Consider the following 16,580-nt stretch of genomic DNA (forward strand, 5'->3'; position numbering starts at 1 on the left):
TTTTTTTGAGACCGGGTCTCACTCTGTCACCCAGGCTGGAGGGCAGTGGCACCATCACAGTTCACTGAAGCCTTGACTTCCCAGGCTCAAGGGATTCTCCTGCCTCAGCATCCTGAGTAGGTGGGACTACAGGCATGCGCCACCATGTCCAACTAATTTTTTTGTGTATTTTTTGTAGAGACAGGGTTTCACCATGTTGCCCAGGCTGGTCTTGAACTCCTGGGTTCAAACAATCCAGTCACCTCAGCTGGATTGTGCTGGGACTACAGTCATGAGCCACCACACCTGGCCCACTACAAGTTTTATTTTTTTTTATTTTATTTATTTTGTTTGTTTGTTTGTTTGAAACAGAGTCTTGCCCTGTCACCCAGTCTGGAGTATGGTGACTTGAACTCAGCTCACTGCAACCTCCACCTCCCGGGTTCAAGTGATTCTCCTGCCTCAGTCTCCCAAGTAGCTGGAATTACAGATACATGCCACCATGTCTGGCTAATTTTTCATATTTTTAGTAGAGATGGAGTTTCACTATGTTGGCCAGGTTGGTCTCAAATTCCTGACCTCAAGTGATCCACCAGCCTTGGCCTCCCAAAATACTCCCATATACATATATGTGTGTATTTTTTTGAGACACGGTTTCACTCTGAGGCCCCGGGTGGAGTGCAGTGGTGCGATCTCGGCTCACTGTAACTTCTGTCACCTGAGTTCAAGCGATTCTCCTGCCTCAGCCTCTCAAGTAGCTGGGATTACAGGACCTTGCCACCATGCCCAGCTAAGTTTTGTATTTTTGATAGAGACGGGGTTTCACCGTGTTGGCTAGGCTGGTCTCAAATTTCTGACCTCAAGCGATCTGGCCACCTCGGTCTCCCAAAGTGCTGGGATTACAGGCATGAGTGACCATGCCTGGCCCACTGCAATTTTTAAATGCAATTTGCAATCAATAAATTTCCAGGTCACTGTTCCTCATCCCAGGCATTCCTGAGACATGATGAGGGTTACTAGCAATACAGTATGACTCCAGAGGACAGTTCAACCTTCATCCTGAGAGAATTTCTATTTTAGATGCCTTTCAGAGGCTGAGGCAGTGAGTGAAAACTTCACTTGGCCTCACCTGAAACATTCGTCTTCACTGCTTTAAGGAACTTGCCCTTCCCTCCTAAGAGCGCCAAGTCATAAGACATTTCTAGACCCTGTTCAAGAAAGAAAGATGAACATTAAACGTATAGCTTTGATTTCAGAAAACCTGCATTTCAACACTGATTTACCATCTTTCATCACTCTATTATCATGGGTTACTCACATAATTTTTCTAAGCCTCAATTTTTTGTTGTTCTTCCAAAGAAAAATGTATTGAAGCAAATTTCCCATGTTGTTTTGTTTTCTTAGGTGAATAATAATTAAACAAGGTATTATGCCTGAAAGTGCTAGGAAATTGTAAAGAGCTACGTAAACACTATTACCAAAGAGGAACAAGAGTGTGACATTTTAGGAGGGCTGAAGTGGCACAGACAGTTGAAGGCCAGGAGCAGTCTCAGTCCCCAGCTTTTCAATTAGAGCCTTGAGCTAAGAAGTGGATTGGGGCTTGCTTTCCTTCCCCTCTCTTAGTTACCCTTAACAGGAGCTGCTAATAGAGGAGCAGGCCCTGAGGAAGCTCTTAGGAGGCTCACCTTGGACACTCAGTCCCAGCAGCACTCATACGCAGTCTGGTGGGAGGGCAATGACTAATGCAGACATCAGAGCCAAGAAACTGAAAGAAATGTGCCTCTTGTCATCTAGAGACGTGTTTTCCAAACCACACTTTCCACGGAACATTGGAGATTGGCTAAAATATCATTTCTTTTGCTGGTTCAGGCCAGCCCATTCTAAGAGGGTCATTTTCCCTCAACGCCCCCCTCCTCAAACTTCCAGTTGTCCTTGCTCCACTTCCTGTGTGTGCCCCTTCGACAGACCCTTCAGGGACTGCCTTTAAGGAGAATCCCCTTGAGGTTACTCACAGCACTCTGTGCACCAGAGACATGAGCAAGGGATGAAGGTCTGTCTAATCAACAATGAAACGAAATCAAGGGAGGGAGAAGAAAGATTATGACCAGGGCTCTGAGCCAGTCCAGCCCAGGTGGGGCTGTGGGGTGGAAGAAAATTTGTTGACTTCAGTCTCAAAACCAGGGAAAAGAGAAAATGCAACCGTACTTGTGCTATCAAGACGCTTCTCATCTTAGCTGAAATGCAATTCAAGTAAATTCAACAGACATTTATTAAGCCCCTACTGAGGGCACAGCTAAAGTAAGATGCATGGAGCCTTATGGAGCTCCCATTCTACCCTGGAGATAAGCGCTTAAGCAAATGAAATGTGCTTCATTGTGCTTGGTGCTATGATAAAGGGGGCACAGAGGACAGGATATCCACTCCCTCATGAAATCAGCCCATTCCCTTTTGAATACGTCTTATAATTAGGAAGTGTCTTTTCTCTGTTCCTTCTCCCTCTACCCTCCTAGCCCTTCCTTCCTCTCCTCCTCCTTCTGTTTTTCTATTTCCCTTTTCTCTTCTTCTTTCTGCCCTGTCCCTGTTTTCCTCTTCCCTCCCAGGTCCCACCAGCTGTGAGAACCTGAGGTCCTGCTCCCTACCCTCTCTGTCCCATCTATGCGATGTGGGCAAAGAAGGGAAGTGAGGCCAGACAAGCCCTCTTAAAGGAGGCCGGAAGAAGGAAGAATTCCAGGCAGAGGGAAAAGCATAAATTGAGAAGTGTGGCCTTTCCCAAAAGGCTTGGGGAAGTATGATTTACTTACTCATTTCTTGTCCCTCCCATAATCTATCTCTTCCCCTTAACCTAAGTCATGAGGCTGAAAAATCTCCTGAACCTTGAAGCCCATTCAGCCTCAAAAAATTAGCTGCTCTAAGGAATAGTAGTGTGGTAGGTAAAATAATGGCCACCCAGAGATAGCAAGTCCTAACCAGGGTGTTTGGAGATGTAATGAAATTAAGGATCTTAGGCCAGGTGTGCTGGCTCACACTTGTAATCCCAGAACTTTGGGAGGCTGAGGCGGGTGGATCACCTGAGGCCAGAAGTTCGAGACTTGCCTAGTCAACATGACAAAACCCGGTCTCTGCTAAAATAAAAAAAAATAAAAAATAAAAAAATTAGCTGGGCGTAGTGGTGGATGCCTGTAATCCCAGCTACCTGGGAGGCTGAGACAGGAGACTTGCTTAAATCCAGGAGGCGAAGGTTGCAGTGAGCCAAGATTGCGCCATTGCATTCCAACCTGGGCAACAAGAGCAAAATGCCATCTGAAAAAAAAAAAAAAAGGAAAGAAATTGAGGATCTTGAGATGGCGAGAGTATTCTAGATTAGTATCTAAGTGGCCTTAAATGCGACCACAAGTGTCCTTATAAAAGAAAAGGTAAAAAGGGATGTCAGAGAGATGCACACAGAGAAGGTGATGTGAAGACAGAACAGGAAGACTTGAAGATGTTGCCTTAAAGACTGGGAGAGGTCAGGCACGGTGCTTCACGCCTGTAATCCCAGCACTTTGGGAGGCTGAGGCAGGTGGATCATGAGGTCAGGAGTTCGAGACCAGCCTGGCCAACATGGTGAAACCCCGTCTCTACTAAAAATACAAAAATTAGCGGGCATGGTGGCATGTGCCTGTAATCCCAGCTACTCGGGAGGCTGAGGCGGGAGAATCACTTGAACCCGGGAGGTAGAGGTTGCAGTGAGCTGAGATCGCACCACTGCACTTCAACCTGGCCAACACAGCAAGACTCTGTCTTGAAAAATATATATTAAATTATGTTTTAAAAAACTAGGAGGATGTACTGCCAAGCCACGGAACTCCAGCAGGCAGCAGAAACTGGAAGAGGAAAGAAATAGATTCCCTTCCAGAGCCTCCAGAGGGAGCGCAGCCCTGAGGTTAGCCCAGGGATTCTGATTTAGAACTTCTGGCCTCTAGAATTGCTAAATTAACATTTCTGATGGTTGTAAGCCACCCAGTTTGTGGTCATTGGTTACAGTCACCACAGGAAACGTGTACAATCAGATTCCTCCAGAGATGAAGCATCTCTTTTGCCTAGGAGTCTTTTGGAAGGAAGGAGAGAGGAGAGAAAGAGGGTGACCTGTCTCTTCCTTGCTTAGATGGTGGCCAACACTGGTTGGTGGTCTCCAATCCAGAGAACCACACTTGTACAAAGACTTGTCCTGCATATTTTTTGTTTGTTTGGGGTTTTTCGTTTTTTTGTTTTTCAGAGTCTTGCTCTGTTGCCCAGGCTGGAGTGCAGTGGCGCGATCTCGGCTCACTGCAACCTTCACCTCCCAGGTTCAAGCAATTCTCCTGCCTCAGCCTCCTGAGTAGGTGGGACTACAGGCACTTGCCACCAAACGCAGATAGTTTTTGTATTTTTAGTAGACACGGGGTTTCAGCATGTTGGCCAGGCTGGTCTCTATCTCCTGACGTCATGATCCTCTTGCGTTGGCCTCCCAAAGTGCTGGGATTACAGGTGTGAGCCACCATACCTGGCCTGTTTTTTTTTTTTTTAATTATTTATTTATTATATTTTTTTGAGACAGAGTCTCCTTCTGTCGCCCAGGTTGGAGTGCAATGGTACGATCTCAGCTCACTGCAACTTCCACCTTCTGGGTCCAAGCACTTCTCCTGCCTCAGTTTCCCAAATAGCTAGGACTACAGGCATGTGCCACCACGACCAGCTAATTTTTGTATTTTAGTAGAGATGAGGTTTTACCAGGTTGGCCAGGCTGGTCTCAAACTCCTGACCTCAGGTGATCCGCCCACCCCAGCTTCCCAAAATGCTGGGATTACAGGCATGAGCCACTGTGTCCGATCTATTTTGTGTGTGTGTGTGTGTGTGTGTGTGTGTGTGTGTGTGTGTGTGACGGAGTTTTGCTCTCATTGCCCAGGCTGGAGTGCAATGGCGTGATCTCACTTCACAGCAATCTCTGCCTCCCAGGTTCAAGCGATTCTCTTGCCTCAGCCTCCTGAGTAGCTGGGATTATAGGCATGCCCCACCTTGCCCAGCTAATTTTGTATTTTTTGTAGAGATGGGGTTTCTCCATGTTGGTCAGGCTAGTCTCTTAACTCGCGACCTCAGGTGATCTGACCACTTCAGCCTCCCAAAGTGCTGGGATTACAGGTGGGAGCCACCGTGCCTGGCTAGTGCCAGGTCTATTATTATTATTATTTTTAATAGAGATAGGATCTCATTATGTTGCCCAGGCTGGTCTCAAACTCCTGGGCTCCAGGGATCCTCCTGCCTTGGTTTCCCAAAGTGATGGGATTAGAGGCCTGAGTCACCACATCTGGCCTAAATTTACATTTTAAAAAGTCTATTCATCTGGGAGTGGTGGCTCACCTGCCTTTAATTCCAGCACCCTGTGAGGTTGAGAGGAAGTTAGAAGGATCACTTAAGGCCAGGAGGTGGAGACCAGCCTGGACAATATAGCAAGACGTTGTCTCTACCAAAAACAAAACAAGTCTATTCAAAATTAGATCTTGAGGCCAACTGTGGTGGCTCATGGCTGTAACTCCAGCACTTTGAAGGTTGAGGCAGGAGAATTAGTTGAGTCCAGGAGTCCAAGACCAGCCTGGCCAATATAGCAAGACCTCATCTCTACAAAAAAAAAAAAAAAAACTGGGGAAATCAAACACAAACTGGAGGGGCAGGTCCTTTCTCAGAAATACATTTAAAACCACAATGATAGAAAAAAAAAAAAAAAAAGAAGCTGAGCATGGTGGGACACACCTGTAGTCCCAGTTACTTGAGAGGTTGAGATGGGAAGATGGTTTGAGCTGAAGTTGAGATCCCTGCACTCCAGCTTGGGTAACAGAGCGAGACCCTGAAAAAAACAAAGGAAAACAAAACAAAACAAAAGGAAAGACCAAAAAAAAAAAAAACCACTTAAAAAAATTAGATCTCGGCCAGGCCCTATGGCTCACACCTATAATCCCAGCACTTTGGGAGGCTTAGGTGGGCAGATCACTTGAGGTTGGGAGTTCGAGACCAGCCTGGCCAACATGATGAAACCCTGTCTCTACTAAAAATGCAATAATTAGCTGGGCGTGATGGCACATGGCTGTAATCCCAGCTACTCGGGAGGCTGAGGCAGGAGAATCGCTTGAACCCGGGAGGCAGAGATTGCAATGAGCTGAGATTGCGACACTGCACTCGAGCCTGGGCAACAGGGAGAGACTCCGTTTCAAAACAAAACAAAAAACACACAGAACAACAACAAAACCAAAACATCCCAACATATAAAGCTGATAGACTTACAATGAAAGAAAAGAGGATACCACACTACCCTCTTAATCCTCAGTTGGGTTACCCCAACGCCTGTCCCTCAGAGTTCCCGAGGGTCCCTTGACAAAATCCTGGTGATCCCTAGGCTAAGCTAACTCTCTCATTTGGCAAGCAAGGAAGTTGAGGCCCAGAGAGGGGCAGCACGTGGTTTCAAAATCTTCTGACCACGAAGGATCCCCTTAAAGTCTAGGGGTGAAAGTCATTCCCAGCAGTTCCAAAGCTGCCTTCGTTTGGCAAGGCAACAGCCCAGCCCTCAGGACTGGAAACACTGGGCAGACTTTACTGCCTGTTTTTGTTGTTTGTTTGTTTATTTGTTTTTTGTTTTGTTTTTTTTTGAGACAGTGTCTAGTTCTGTTGCCCAGGATGGAGTGCAGTGGCGGGCGCCATCTCAGCTCACTGCAACCTCCACCTCTCAGGTTCAAGCAATTCTCCGTCTCAGTCTCCTGAGTAGCTGGGATTACAGGCGCCCGCCACCACGCCTGGCTAATTTGTTTGTATGTTTAGTAGAGACAGGGTTTCAGCATCTTGGCCAGGTTGGTCTTGAACTCCTGACGTCGTGATGCACCCACCTCAGCCTCCCAAAGTGCTGGGATTACAGGCGTGAGTCACCGCGCCAGGCCTTGTGTGTTTTTTTAACAGGGTCTCACTTTGTCACTCAGGCTGGAGTGCAATGGCGCCATCCCGGCTTGGCTCACTGCAACCTCGACCTCCCGAGTTCAAGCAATCCTCCTGTCTCAGCCCCCCAAGCAGCTGGGACTACAGGCACGCACCACCATGCTGGGCTAATTTTTATACTTTTAGTTAAGATGGGGTTCACCATTTTGCCCAGGTTGGTCTCAAACTCCTGAGCTCAAGCAATCCACCCACCTACCTTGGCCTCCCAAAGTGCTAGGATTACAGACCTACTGCATGTTCTTATTGTTATTACTTGACCATTCCTTAAGGACAGAGTGAAGGAGAAGGAGCAGACATACCACATGCTTCAGAAATTATGAGTGCAGCCAGCTGGGCCCATCCTGGGTCTCCCTCTGGCCATCTGAGAGGATATACCATAGCGAAAATGTGGCAGGGGCCAGTGAGGGAGGGTTAAATATGCTCACATGAACAAAGAGAGCTTTGTGGTCCAGTGTGGATTCTGACCTGACCGCACATGGGGACATGTCAACTTGCTCTCCCTTCTGAGGGAGGAACTCCATGCTGATATGTCAGCTCTGTCCCTGTGCAAGACCCCTACTCCCATCTCACCTTTCTTGGCCACTGTAAGATATACTGCCAGATGAATAGTCATTTCTCTTCTTTCAACTTATTTATTTATTTATTTTGAGATGGAGTCTTGCTCTGTCGCCAGGCTGGAGTGCAATGGCGTGATCTCAGCTCACTGCAACCTCCACCTTCTGGGTTCAAGCGAGTCTCCTACCTCAGCTTCCCGAGTAGCTGGGACTACAGGCGCGTGCCACCACGCCCAGCTAATTTTTGTATTTTTAGTAGAGATGGGGTTCACCACATTGGCCAGGATGGTCTCGATCTCTTGACCTCGTGATCTGCCCACCTCAGCCTTCCAAAGTGTTGGGATTAAAGGGGTGAGCCACCGTACCCAGCCCCACTCTTTTCTCTTTGTAATAGAACAATGTAGACATTTATGAAGCTTTTCCTAGCTTTTCAATGTCAACACAATTAAAGCACAATGCATCTTAACTGCCAGTCCCCCGACCCAGTGCAGAACAAATGGCAGGGGTCCTAAATAAAACGGGTTGGCACTGAGCTGAAGACAAGTGAGGAAGCGAAGCTGGGATTTCTGTAAAAGTGCCCCAGACAAAAACAGTTTGCGTCTAAGGTGGCTAGTTTTCCATAGTGCTTTTTCCAGTCTACCTAAAACTATTTTTATATCCGTCATTTCCTTTATCTTACAGTTTGACTAAAGGCAGGGAGAAAGACAATTAATTCGATTTTTCTGGAGAAACAGAGATCCAGCATTTCTATGTCAAGGGGCATAGGTGGAGTCAAAAAACTATCTTAAAGGCTGATGTCGTCTCATCATCATAAAAATGGTCGTAAGTAGTTGTTTGGCCAAATGTTAAGAGTTCAAATCTTGCCTCTGCCATTTACTAGCCATATGACCTTGGACAAAATACTTGACCTCTGTCGCAGCACCTTCATTTGTAAAGTAGTTCCTGGTTCATAGTCTTATCAAGGAATTGTTTGAGTCACATGTGTAAGAAGCAAAGAACAACACCAGCATATAGTAAGTACTCAATAAATCTGAGTTATTTATGTAGCGGTTTATGGTTTACAAAGCGCTTTCACGTACATTATTATCTCTTGACTAAGATCCAGATCACTTTCAAATCAGGCATTTGGAAAAAAAATTCAGAATACTGGGTAAAATCCAGCATATTTTACTGAACACATCCAAGGAGGCTAATACTAGGTATGGTGTTTCCAGCCTAGTCTTGTCTTTTTGCTCCATACCCCAAAGAGCATTGTGCAAGGTCTCCAGGATATCCCCTTTGCTCTGGGAGAAGCTCCTATCCAGGAAGCATTAATTTTCCCTCATCCTTTATATAGCAGGAAGCAGAATTAATGCACATTGTTGCTTAAGCTCCAGCTGTCTTATCTCCCTGCTTCCAAACACCACTGGCTATTCTTTAGGAAGCCAATTCCTGGCTCAGGGAGTTACACTGTGTCATTTCCCCTGGTAAAACCTTTAGAGGCCTTATAAAGCAACCTCAAAATGCCACTCCATGGGTGCTGGTCACCATCCCTCCCCCATACTCCAACCAGGGACAGGCCCTGACTGACATTTCTGGGAAACCCAGTGTGTGCAAGGTTAGGTTACCACGGTCCATACAAATGAGGAAATTAGGCTGTAGAGAGAAGTAACTTGTCTAAGGCACTGTAGTGGATACAAGTGCTCTAGCTAGGCACTTACCAGCTCTATAATCTTCCCCAACCTCTCTGAGCTGAGTTTTCTCATCTATAAAACTGGGATAATGATTAAATACACTCCTAGGGTCAGTGTAAAAATTCAGTGAGTTAATTCATTTATTACAATCAGCACAATGACAGGCACATACAAGAGCCCAATAAATGTTAGGTTTTATTATTACTATTATTACCCAAAAAAGACTATCGGTTATGGTTTACTCATTGCCTCTTTCATTATAGCAAGTGGGACCCTTGTCCCTGACTGAAGACAATGACTTTGTTTCCAAATGAAAGAGCGTTAACATCGCCCAGCCAAATTTACCAGGTGGGCCATGGGGCATCAATATGGTTATGACTTCCACCATCTTTGCAGTGGGAGTAGTTTTGTCCAACCTAGGATACAATTCACTTATTATTGTGCAGTGGTGATTCAGTCCTTCTTTGAATCCTTTTATTGACAGGATATCCACTCCCTCATGAAATAAGCCCATTCCCTTTTGAACACCTCTTATAATTAGGAAGTGTCTTTTCTCTGTTCCTTCTTCCTCTACCCTCCTAGCCCTTCCTTCTACTCCTCCTCCTTCCTCCTTTCTTTTTCCCTTCCCTCTTCTTCTTTCTGCCCTGCCCCTCTTTTCTTGTCCCCTCCCGGGTCCTGCCAGCTCTGAGAACATGAGGTCCTGTTCCCCACTCCCTCTGCCCCACCCAGAAGGCACTATCCAGTCACTGACCATAACCTTGTAGAGCACAGTAGGTCTTGAGTGCAGCCACTTGGACGGCTGATTGGGAACTCAGCCTCCGATGGTCCTAACAACCCTTTGGGTTTTGCAGGATCTTTGGGAAGCAAAACCTTTTACCTAGGACTTATGACTTAGCCTTCTGGTCCATTAGTATCATCCATCAGTTCACCCGATTTCCATTAATAACCGCATCTAGAACCACAAGAAACTTGAAATGGGTTGATCTGCTGTCTTGAGGCCCAGCTGGGAGGGTATGCCAGCCAAAGAGAGGGCTGGGGCGCCCGGGGTGACGGTCGGGAGGTGAAGCACACAAGCAGCCCATAAGGTTGGGATCCTCCGCCTCCAAGTAGCGCGACTAGAGCTCTTCCACGCACCGAGCAGCCTCGGACAGCGCGGCCGCTTTAAGAGAGGGGCGGGGCCCGGGTACAGGCAAGTCAGGGCCAGCCCACAAGGCTCCTTTTCCTTTTTGATCCATTCAAAAATTACTCATTGCAAATTCCCGGACTGCTAGGCGAGGAGAGGGAAGGGGGTGGAGGAGACAGGGCTACTGCAGGCGCAGCGCTGGGGGCAGCCGGGGGCCCGAGTGGCTAAGGCTGGTCCCGCAGCGGCCGCTCGCCGGCGTTCTGGCTCCTGTGGCCTCACCAGGAAGCGTCAGAGTCTCGACACTGGGGAAGCTCGGAGCGCCGCCTCCGCCGCCGCCGCCTCCTGCCTGGCTCTGGGTCCCCGAGCCCCCTCCTCTGGCCGAGCCCGACTCCCTCCTCCTTCCCGGACCATCCGGCTCGGGCTCCTTCCCTGGCGATGGCTGGCCGCTGAGCCATGGCTCAGTACGGCCATCCCAGTCCGCTCGGCATGGCTGCGAGAGAGGAGCTGTACAGCAAAGTCACCCCCCGGAGGAACCGCCAGCAGCGCCCCGGCACCATCAAGCATGGATCGGCGCTGGACGTGCTCCTCTCCATGGGGTTCCCCAGAGCCCGCGCGTAAGTGGCCGGGCTCGCAGCCCTCGGCGACCACTCCCGCGCGCGCGGCCGGCCCTCGGCTTCGCTCCGGCTCGCCTCCCAGCGCCTGCGGGACAGGCGGCGCGCTCCCCGCTGCCCGAGACCTGTTGGGGGCAGGATGGGCGCGCTGGCAGCCCGGGACTCGGCTCCGGGCGGGGGTGCCGGGGAAGACGCGGCGTGGGGGCATTGGGCCGGGGCCTGCCGTGGGATGCCTAAAGCTGTGGGACGAGGGCGCGGGGTTCGAGTCCCGGGTACTATGCCCAGCCTCCGGGCCCCGCGGGTGGAGCTCAGCGTTTCTCTCGCGCGCTCCCCTAGGTCTCCAGCGCCGAGCGCCTAAGGAGGCGGGGCCCTGCGGAAGACTCGGGCACCCTTTCCGCCTGGAATACTGGGCTGGCCTGGGATCCTCTGGTGTCTGGGAAAGGGCGAGAGACTGCGGGGCAGGGAGGCCGGCGCCCCCGTTGCAGCGACTTCCAGCTCCGGATGTCGCTCTCGGGTTCGGTCTCCCCCTGGAGTAGGAGGAGCGGGAGCGTGGGTGTTGCTGCGTGTTCATTGATGGGGAGGATGGAATGAGAAGGAGAAGCGATCCCTCCAGAGAACCTGGGTTCTCGTCAGTGGTGACGGCAGCTCAGAAATCTGTGGGTGCCTGAGAGTAAGGAGGGGGAGCTGTTCTCCTTCATCCTTGCTCTAGGAGAGTGGGGTAGGGAAGGGCAGGGAGAGAGCAGGTGGCTGCCCCTGGAGCCTGCTGGGGAGAGGCCTCTTTGCCAGCATAGGGCGGCGGCGGCCGGAGTCGTCTTAAGCCGGTCGGCTCAAGTCTCAGGGGCTGGAACTCTGCCTAAGAGGAAGCCAAGGCCCAGAGGCCAGGCCCTTCCCTGGTTAATCCCTGGCGTGCAGATTTCTTAGGTGAGGACACAAGGCCTGGGGTCCGGACTGGGCGCAGCTTCTTTTCATCTTTGAATTACATCACCTAAACAGGAGAGTTGGGCAAACTTTATCAGCAAGGGCCAAGTAAATGAAAGCGCTTTTTATTTTTTCCCTTCTCACATTTTTTTTTTCAGGTGATAACTTCATTTATTTATTTATTTATTTATTTATTTGAGATGGAGTCTCGCTGTGTCGCCAGGCTGGAGTGCAGTGGCGCGACGTCTGTAACCTCCGCCTCCCAGGTTCAAGCGATTCTCCAACCTTAGCCCCCTGAGTGGCTGGGACCACAGGCGTGTGCCACCACGCCCGGCTAATTTTTGTATTTTTAGAAGAGATGGAGTTCCGCCATGTTGGCCAGGCTGGTCAGGCTCAGGTGATCCACCCACCTCGGCCTCCCAAAGTGCTGGGATTACAGGCGATAACTTTAGGTCTCCCCTCCCCTCCCGTGTCCCTGGGCAAACCTTGTTTATTCTTTACTAACTTGGTTGTAATCTCTTAATCAAAGTAGACCCTTGAATTTGTTATTCTCCAGGCTGCTGGGACACGTTGGAGTGACCTTAGAAGGCCGTAAAATGGACTGATGGTTTCTGCCTTCCACTGACTTCCTAATACAACTTCCTAATACTAGGGCCCCAGTTCCTGATACCAGAATTACAGGGAGAAAATGTGGGTTCTGCAGGGGTGTGTCAGGTGTGGACGCTTCAGGTGAAGTCATCAGTATAGATGATCAATGTGCATAGCTCTCCTTAAAAACTGGAGGTGGGGCTGGATGTAATCCCAGCACTTTGGGAGGCTGAGGCAGCCAGATCACTTGAGGACAGGAGTTCGAGACCAGCCTGGCAACATGGTGAAACCCTGTCTTTACTAAAAATACAAAAATTAGCTGGGTGGGGTGGTGCATGCATGTAATCCCAGCTTCTTGGGAGGCTGAGATAAGAGAATCACTTGAGCCCGGTAGGTGGAGGTTGTAGTGAGCCAAGATGGCGCCACAGCACTCTAGCCTGGGTAACAGAGCGAGACTTCATCTCAAAAAAAAAAAAAAAAAAAAACTGGAGGTGGGAGTGGGGAAGTCAGCTGGGGAATGCTGCAGAATTAGCAGAGTCTCAGGCTACTGCCTTTTTTGAAATGAGGCCAGCATTAAAAACCTAAATTGCTTAATTAAGGGAAGAAATACTTAACTGAACTCCTCAGACAGTCATATTTGAGATTCAAATCAGCTTTAAAGGGACATCTTTTCTCTTGCACTGAGTCCGGGAGGTCTTGCCATGTCTTGACAGATTAGCATAAGGGTCTAATTTTGGCTTGCTCAACCCCTGAGATCTCCTAATAGCTAGCATGTATTCAATACTTATTCTATACTGTTCTAAGTACTTATATCTTTATTACCCATTTTATCCTCCTAGCAACTCAATGAGGAAGGTACCACATGCCCATTTTATGAATTGGGCAACTGAGGTGTAGAAGGGTTGCATAACTTACTCAAGGTCACAACAGTAAGCAGTGAAGCTGGGATTCAAACCCAGGTATTCTATCTGCACAGCCCAGGCCTCACACCATCTAGGGCCAGTAGGGCCAGGATAGAAATGATTTTATGTGGGTAAAATGCTTAGAACAGTTCCTGGCACATAGTGAGCAATCATGAAGTATTAGTTACTGTGTTAGCTTCCTGGGACTGCTGTAACAAATTGTCACAAACTGAGTGGCTTAGAACAGCAGAAATTTATTCTCTCATAATTGTAGAGACCAGGAGTTGAAAATCAGTATCGCTGGGCTAAAATCAAGGCATCAGCAGGGCCGTGCTCCCTCTGGAGGCTCTAGGGGAATCCACTCCTTGCCTCTCCTACCTTCTGGTGGGGGGCTGGCATTCTTTGGCTTGTGGCTGCATCAGTCTAATCACTGTGTTTGTGGTCAGATTGTCTTTGTTTTCTGTCTGTGTCCAATCTTCCTTGGCATGTCTCTTATAAGGATACATGTGGTTGTACTTAGGGCCCACTTGGATAATCCAGAGTAATCTCCCCATCTCAAGATCATTATCTGCAAAGTCTTTAAAAAAAAAAAAAAACATATAAGGTGGCATTCACAGCTTCTAGGGATTAAGATGTGGGTGTCTTTTGGGGGATCATTATTTAGCCTATCACGGCTACTATTATATTACTCCTAGCACCGCCCCTCTTTACCAAAGAGGTAACAAGAGTAGGCCTGGAAAGCGGGAGGTTGGGTTTGCTGCTCTTTTTCTTAAATTCTCTGCCCAGAAGGGAGTGAAGCTCTGGGAGGTCACCTGATCTAGTCGGACTCCTTGCTCAGGCTTGCTTGCCTCCTCTGCTTCAACCCAGAAAGGCTGATGCGGTCGGCCTTCCTCCTAATAACTTAGACCAGTATGAAAAGGGGCCATCGGAAGCTTCAGAGAGCAGGCATTTAACTTCATTTTGGAGAGTTGAGAAGAAAGAGCAAGGGCATGAGGCTTAGCTCATCAGAAGCTTCTCTCTTGAGCTTTATGCCTGGAGAGCTGAGCATAATGAAAATCCAAAGCCCCAAAGAGCAGTGATGGTCTCCTGGGTCCAGAAGACTTGGATGTGATGCTTTAAGAAGGGATAAGATGGTTGTCTCAAACCTGGCACTTTTGACAGACTGACATTAGCCAGGGCTGACTGCTCTAGGCCCTTTTGACAGAGTGACAGCAGCCAGGGCTGACAGCTCTAGTTTCCCCTGTGGGTATCACCGGGTCTGGTGGTGTGTGGCAGCAAGAAGGGGCACTCGGGCCAGGCTCTTGGTGGGCTGGCAGAGAGGGTTGAGGCCAGCAAGGCTGGATCCCACCCAGCCCATGCTGGGCTGCACTGTGCTGTGATCTTGCAAAAGTCACTTAGTCCCCTCAGGGCCATGCTGGTGCCCTCTGAGGAGAACGCAATTAATGACTGCATGCTTGTTAAGTGCTTGACAGAGCTAAGAGGACCAGAGGGCTGCAGGGCTGGCTCGAGCAGGGTGACCTCAGGGTGTGCTCTCTCCAGCTCATTACTCCCTGGAGCTGGGCTCGGTTTTTTCCATTCCACTCTATGAACTTCAGTCCAACTTAGAGACTGCTGTAGGAGAATCTGCCACATGGAGAAGGACTGAGAAGTGGCGATTTCACGGTGCGTGTGTGTGTGTGCTCGTGTGCAAGTCCAAGTTAAGGAGGTGTTAGGGAGGCATCAGGAAGGAAACCTTTCAAGGGTCAGAATGGCCAATCGCTTCCTTTTTTCTATGCCCACTAGCACTTCCCTGTTTTAAGAGTTCTAAAAATAAGGGTCCGGCTTCCTTGAGGCTAGTGAGGTTGGTTGAGGGGAAAAGAATGTATTGGGTGCAAAGACCTGAGGAAGAGGAGGCCTCAGAGGCCAGGAGAGGGTCTGAGCCTAGAGAAGATGGGGCAGAACTCAGATCAGGGCCATCACTTTGCACAGCTGGACCTGATACCAGCACTAACATCCCCCTGCTGACCTCTGGTTTCTGGGGAGACAGGCTCTCATCTCTTCTGTAGCTTGGGGCTGATGCTGGGCCTTGTAGCAAGTCACTGAATAATCGAATTGGAGGAATCCTTGCTGATACAACCCTGATCAGTTTTTTTTGTTTGTTTGTTTTTTGTTTTTTGTTTTTTTGAGGCTGCCGGTGGCTGGAACTTTGTCTACAGCAAATGGCTTTCTAATGTTTTCAATGATTGAGAGATAATAGTCTTGGGAGGGACACTGTGGCAGGGGTCAAAGATTCTAAGGTCTGGTCTAGCTCCTGAATGACATCTGCACATTTTAGGTCTTCTATTTAACCTCTTTTCCTTAATGTCTTCACCAACTTCTGTGCATGGCAAGACTTGTCATGTGTCATCGGTCTTTGCAAAGACAAAATGAGATAACGGACAGAAAAGAACTTGGGAAAGTTAAAAATAGGATCAGGATGCAGGATGTGATTGTGGCATTATTGTGTTGGATTGGAAGAAGGGAGAGGAGGTGAGATGGTGGTTGAGGTGTCTGGCGAGGATTTACATGTATTACTGGACTGTCCTTTTTTTTTTCTACTGAGAATATTTGAACAATGTCAGATTAAAGAGCAAGGCAGTGGCAGAAGGAAAGAGCTGGAACGAGCGCCTTTGACTTGGCTTTGGACAGTAAGCTGTGTTAGCTATGCCTCACTGCCCAAAGATAAAAGCAGCTCCAAGTTGGCTGCATGAGGAGTCGAGAAGCGGCGTGTGGAGCCCATGAATTAAAGTATCTGGTTTCCCTGGCTTTCTCTATCTTACCTGTTGGTTGGCATTGGATCCTCTGAGAACACTTGGCCAAAACCCAGCATCTCGGAAATGTGGCTGACTCTGGCGTGGGGGCTGCAGCTGCTTTCCCGTCCTTAGATAGATAGAGGAAAAACTGGAACCCACCTGGAGCTGAAGGGCTCTTCTAGGTGGGCAGGGCAAGGAGGTCTCTCATCTACCTGCTGTGACTGTGCCCCCACACAACACACCCTTCTATTTGTGTTATTGTACACTGTAAAAATTGCTCTTATGTGCGTGAGATACCCCACAGCAGTCTTGTGAGGTAAAGCACACAATATGTGCTTTGTTTTAAGACAAGACTAGAGGCTCAGAGGAGCTCAGGATGTGTCTAGAGTCACATAGTTGGTACGCAGGGACCGTGTTGCCGTAACAGCCCTAGGGTAAACTGCAAGTCTCCTGAACTTTCCAGGC

At 48.8% G+C, this 16,580-nt stretch overlaps 1 protein-coding gene across 1 annotated transcript in view; it reads left to right on the top strand.

The window, feature by feature from the left end:
• The first annotated feature begins 9,914 nt into the window (after positions 1-9,914).
• UBASH3B (ubiquitin associated and SH3 domain containing B) overlaps positions 9,915-16,580 on the top strand; it is a 167,762-nt gene continuing 161,096 nt past the window's right edge. Inside the window, exon 1 of the mRNA XM_011964989.1 lies at positions 9,915-10,939. Coding sequence (XP_011820379.1) covers positions 10,779-10,939 — 161 coding nt within the window. The 5' untranslated portion in view covers positions 9,915-10,778. The remainder of the gene's footprint in view (positions 10,940-16,580) is intronic.

Source organism: Mandrillus leucophaeus, unplaced genomic scaffold (genome assembly GCF_000951045.1).
Source record: "Mandrillus leucophaeus isolate KB7577 unplaced genomic scaffold, Mleu.le_1.0 Scaffold71, whole genome shotgun sequence".
Lineage (NCBI taxonomy): Eukaryota > Metazoa > Chordata > Mammalia > Primates > Cercopithecidae > Mandrillus > Mandrillus leucophaeus.